This window comes from Colias croceus, chromosome 18, assembly GCF_905220415.1.
Source record: "Colias croceus chromosome 18, ilColCroc2.1".
Lineage (NCBI taxonomy): Eukaryota > Metazoa > Arthropoda > Insecta > Lepidoptera > Pieridae > Colias > Colias croceus.
The window spans coordinates 6,248,516-6,254,515 of record NC_059554.1 but is presented as its reverse complement, the minus strand read 5'-3'; the positions used below and the strand labels follow the sequence as shown (position 1 = coordinate 6,254,515).

At 40.6% G+C, this 6,000-nt stretch overlaps 1 protein-coding gene across 9 annotated transcripts in view; it reads right to left on the bottom strand.

Annotated features, from left to right (window-relative positions):
- Positions 1-239: 239 nt before the first annotated feature.
- LOC123699981 (sodium/potassium-transporting ATPase subunit alpha) overlaps positions 240-6,000 on the bottom strand; it is a 34,761-nt gene continuing 29,000 nt past the window's right edge. For 4 of the 9 annotated variants that reach the window (XM_045647042.1, XM_045647050.1, XM_045647046.1 and 1 more), the window contains 4 exons: positions 4,824-4,918; positions 2,014-2,188; positions 1,687-1,919; positions 240-1,520 (listed from right to left, as the gene is read on the bottom strand). In XM_045647042.1, the coding sequence (XP_045502998.1) occupies positions 1,400-1,520; positions 1,687-1,919; positions 2,014-2,188; positions 4,824-4,918 (624 nt within the window). In that variant the 3' untranslated portion in view covers positions 240-1,399. Of the gene's footprint in view, positions 1,521-1,686; positions 1,920-2,013; positions 2,189-3,828; positions 3,924-4,823; positions 4,919-5,733; positions 5,829-6,000 lie in introns of all 9 variants that reach the window. The other 5 variants (XM_045647044.1, XM_045647045.1, XM_045647049.1 and 2 more) reach the window with 2 other exon arrangements.

Below are 6,000 nucleotides of genomic sequence, written 5' to 3'. Positions count from 1 at the left end.
ACATTTCATATAATTTAGATTTATTAGTTACTATAATGTTATATATTACTTCTGTAACCATTATTATATGTTATATGTATTCGTTACGAAAATTGAAATAAATCGTCCACTCGGTCCTTCTACCTCCGGCGGACGGTCGCCGTCGTCGCCCGTCTCCCCGCTCCCGCCCGTCTCCCCGCTCCCGCCCGTCTCCCCGCTCCCCACCCGTCTCCCCGCTCCCCACTCCCACCCCCTCGCCACTCCCCGCTACTCCCTACCCTACTCGCACATAGAACAGCCGAGTGCCGACTAAAACAAGATGACTCTATCATAACTGTATAATTTTAAAAATCTCTAATTACGCATCTCTACATTTTGTTATTATCTTTTAATTAATTTAAGAAATAAAATCTTACATAATTATCATGAGCAGCCTATTTTATAAACATGATGAAATTCTCTAATGATCCGATTAGTTTAGAAAAGAAAAGCGTCGTGTCGGGCGGCGCCGGGCGGCCCCGGGCGGCTCCGGGCGGCCCCGGGCGGCCCCGGGCGAGCCCGCGCCGCAAGCGATCGCGTCGTGTATGCGTCTTTATTTTAACTACTTTTACGATTGAAAATATGGCTTCAAAATTTCAACTACCTACCTAACAGTAAGCGGTAGTACACTAAAACTCAGGCACTCCACATCGACCTCTCACACACCACGCACCCGATCGAATCGTCAACTAAACTTTATTCACACGAAAAATTCAACTTAATCTAATTTCACTTAAAAATAATAATATAATGGCTTAACTGTAATTTTACAACAAATGCTTTCGTTGGCCGCCGAGCCCGGAGCGCGGCGGGCGTCTCGTTCCGCTCGTCGCCGACGACGATCGTTACTTATTGTACAGATGAAAAACAATTCTATTAGTACATGTTACTTCAGTGACAGTGAACTAGTGCGGAGATATGCGGTATGTGTTTCGGTGTGAGACGCACTCGCCCTCCGCCCGCCGCGAGCGCTGCGGCCGAGGGACAGCGGAGCAACGTTACAGAACAGACACGGCGACCACAACGCAGTGAAGCTCTAGAACATTCCCCGCGTCGCCCCGATCGCGCGCCCGTCGCACGTGACACACATGAGATTCAACTTAATACCAACTTTGAACCGAGCCGGTTCAGACTTAAACGGAACGTGTTACAATTTCACCACCGTACACCGTGCATATATACATAAATAGTTGGAAACGGAGTGAGGTCGCGACGCTCGGCGGACGCTTGGCGGCGCACACGCGGCAACAAGCGGTGAGAAGCGAACACGACAGCGACAACACATATACCGGAACGGCACCGCCTGTCAGTCTGGTAGAACACAAATGAAGGTAACGCGATAACTAACAGTAGCACGACGCGGTGTGGACGTGGTCGGTGTTTAGTAGTAAGTCTCTTGTTCCAGCCAGCCGCCGGGGTTGCGGCGCAGGTAGAAGCGCCGGATCTCGTCGTAGATGAAGATCGACAGCATGAACGGGATGGCGGGCAACCACCACACGAACCTGAACACACATTGCATGTTAATAACTTGGTCTGTTACATTACTAAAATTCAAAAATATATACAAATACACTAATAAGAAATATTTCATTTAGGTACTAACACATCTGTGACATATTTAAAAGCAATTTAATTTAACATAAAAGGAAAACTATTTTCAATACTCACTTGAGTGGGTACATCCTGAGACCCTTGTCCATACCGGGGGTGTATGACAGGAACGCGGCGAGGGCGGTTTCGAACACGAGACCAAAGTTGAGAGCCCAGTTGCGCATGCCCTGGTGCACGATGGAGTTGCGGCGAGTCTTGCAAATGATCAGATCGGCCCATTGCACGACTACAATCGACACGAAGAAAGCGGTGTGGCAGGTGAACTCGAGGGCTTTGCGGTCACGGTAGGTCTGGAAGTATAAAGAAATATAAATACATACGTACACAAAGTACAAAACTAAGAAGATATTGACACATAAAGGAAATGGAAATATGGATACGTACCCATTCTTGTCCATAGGAATCAGTCAAGTCATTGATGGCTTTGGAATCCCAGTGCTTCCTGATACCGAACAGTTTCAAGGGCAGGAATCCGTTCTCAGCCATGATCACAAAGTATACGAAGAATCCAGCCGCCGCTTGGATCATTCCGATTTGGCCGTACGCCATGGAAATCAACCTAGTGGTGTTTAAAGAACATTTTAAACCTTGCCATAACATCTATTTTGTGTAAGCACGTGCAAATTAAATTCAGTCCAGGATTTGAGTGACAAGAAGTAAATAAATATTTAACCTTGGATTATTTAGATGCTGGATACATTACTTTCCTGGACTCGAGTGAATCTATGCAATTCAAGTGATAACTTTCGATTGTTTATTTTCACACAAATTATTTGGCAATACATGCATTAATTATCTATTGCAAGTCATCTGAGTTTTATAAGCGCATCATTTCATATTGTGGGCATGGCTAATGCTATTGCAATCTATGTTGTCATACTGGAGAATATCTTTTAAATGACACATTAATAGTTGCAAGGGAAAAATTTCTTAAAATAGGGAATGCAAATCAATTTGTCCATTTTTTTTTATAATTTTTTTTTTGGGTTGCAAGATAAAAATCACACTACTGTGTATTGAATACCAATGTGTTTTAATTGATTTACTTAGTTTGTAGTGTAATTTTTACGAGACACAAATATTTGTCACAATTCTTATACTTACACCGTTACTCCACACATGCACTAACACTTAATTTATGTTAGTAAAAGGGACAGAAGCGTAAGCAGAGATCTGTAAGAAGCTGTAAGACGTAAGCATAGTCTGGTGTATTGTGTATGCCTATGCGCTTAGCCCAGTGATTGCAAAGCCTTGTGCTCTATATAGGAATAAATATATACATAGTATATCCTATCATATATATTAAGTAGTATTTAAATAAATAATAATAAAAAAGGTTACACTCCATGTCTCCTACGCAATTCTTTTAAAATAAAATTTTATCAATAATATTTCTAATTCTATTGTATCTACTCTATTAACACACACACATATTAAGTTTTCTAATATACGCCTAGACGTATATCCTCTATAGATCTAAATGTCATCTAACGTGCATTTTTTTTTTGACATATCACTTGCTCTATGCCCTTTCTAATATTGAAATATGGAAGAGTGAAAATTGTAGAGAAAAAGGAGTCTAAAGTTGAACTAGGCTAGATTTCTAAAAGATCTATTTTATTTGAAACATTCTTAAAAGTTGTTTTATTGAAATACTAAAAAGGTATGTAAAAATAGATAAAAGTATGTTCGTATTGAAAGGAAGGATAGTCTGACGTCTATATAGTATTATCTATTTAGTCTATGGACGTATGGTCAATTTTTATTGCCGTGTTGTGAGGGCCCTCCGTAATCACTCTTCCACATCCTCTTTTAATGGAACTGTTCAACCAAGAATAGCCACACTAGTAAAAATTTATTTATTTTTTCTGGTACCAATATCGACATACATAGTGCAATTTTGCTATTCACCCTGAAAATGATAATGGAATGCATCGATTTTTAGGTGCGTATGAATTTTGATCGTTCACACGGAGTGTTGCAAAATCCACATAATTATTTACTTCTCCACGTCTGCATGGAAATAGAAAATGTAAACAATTACGTGTTGTTTATGTTAGAATTTGCGAGTATCGAAGTGGATCGGATAGAAAATTGCACATCGTATACGTTTCTAGTGGGCTAGTCATTGCGTCAACACCCATAATGATAACTAAAAGCGTCGCCACGGGCCACGCTAGGGTGGCGGTGCTGGCCAACCTTCTGTTGACGAGGTTGTCGCGGTAAGGGTCTCGCGGCTGCCGCTTCATGATATCGGACTCGGGCGCCTCGTACGCCAATGATATAGCAGGTACCTTAGTAAACACCAAGCAATCAGCACAATCCAACAATACACGCGACTTATAGACGCGCTCTATTACCTACATTACAGTATATACCTTGTCCAACCAACGCCGCTCCAATATCTAACTTCATATATACTTATTACGATATAGCTATAAATTGTATAATTGTCTAGTATAAATATCATAAATAGAAATATAGCGTGTAGATATCAAAACAGTAAGTTAGCTCGTTTACGCCGTAAGAGGAGGATGCTACACTAAATAGGTGTGAGCCCTAATAAGTCGTAAAATGTTCAAGTGTGTTCTAATAAAATACTTTTAATCGGAATAAAAGCCTACCCATGATTAAGTAATGCGGTGATATGTATACAAATATATCGAATGATAGCGATACTTCGTGTTTCGGTGTGCATGGAGGGTATGAGGAAAAAAATAGATAAAAATAGAAATATCAATAAAAACGATTGAAGTAATAAATGTTTGTAAAATACATGCACGATAGTCAGGTGGCAAACACAGAAGGAAAACATCGAAAACTTACCTTCTACAAACACATATACCACATCAAAGTTAGTAAAATATTAAACCACATGAATAATGGAATAATGTGTTTTATACACGTTACACGTCACACGAAACACGTTATTCCATAACCACATCAAGCTACTTAGAAAAAGAGGGGGAGGTTAGTAAGTACATGAAAATATAAAAGACAACGCAAGGCAGAAAACGGGAGCGGTGCGTCTGTCGCCTTCAATATCCACATACTATTCGTGTACCTACGGGACACCGTCCACAGACTGCAGGCAACAACCAAACCTTAATATTGAAGACTAACACGTGGTATAGCAAGCAAATAGCGGAAAGAATAATATTTTGAGCGAGCGTTGTTCGCTCGCGATGTTTTACCTCTCGTTAACGAGCTTATCAGTGAAAGGATTACGCGGCTGTCGCTTCATAATGTCAGATTCGGCCTCCTCGTAAGCCAGGGAAATGGCGGGCACCTACACAAACACTAGCTATGAGAGCGAACGCATCGCACGCGGACGACAAGCGTGGTGCAACATGTCACGTGGCACAACACCCAACATTCAGCGAGCGTGCGGGCACACGTCGCACAGCACGGCGCCGCGCGGCCCCGCACGGCCCCGCACAGCCCCGCACGGGCGCCGGCGACGTGTGCTCACAACGCTCGATTAACTTACGACTAATACATAACAAAATATAACAAAACATATTTTACAAAAACAATGACGGCTGCATCTTGACCGAAAGGTGGAACATAAAATTAAATGAACCATGAATGACGATGATGGTTGAGCCCTATCTCAAAAATCGATGAAGTGGCTGGATGATGGTGAATATGATGGTAATGACTGTTGTAAATTTTGTGTGTGTTTTGATCCTTTCGCTCTAATACTATTCGGGTACATTGAAACTTACTTTCCCATTATATTAATGACTATTTTGTTAATTACACCGGTCAGTCAACACGATTGTAATAACACAACATTTTGGACATGTAGTATTCCCCCAAATTGACGTTCCATCTTTCTTTATGGAGCGGGATGCATTTATTAGTTAGGGATTGACACTCAAAAATTATTAAAAACTATTCATTGCACTCCTTTATACAGGAGTCTATTTAACTGTAACGGCCAATTTTAATTGAGACAGAGTAAATTTTATTATTACAGTTACATAGACTTTAATTAGAAAAATACACGCACGGACGATATCGAGACAACACCGACGTTATTAGCTGAAAAACTTGTTAAATTGTTATTGGGCAACACACTGTAATATATTTTAAAGAGACCTCTCATTGACAAGTTTGTCGCAAAATGGATTCCTAGGTGGTCTTTTCATTATATCGGCTTCGGCTTCCTCGTACGCGAGCGCAATAGCTGGTACCTAATATCAGTCACATGTTATACTCTAGCTGTAATATTTGGGTAAAATATCCAATCTCTCCTCATTCTATTCATTCATTATCAATTTGTCGATTAAAACATAAGAATTACGTAATGGCAGAACATGTTTTTCAATTATTTCAGCACTTTTGCTTTAACTCAATATTCTAACT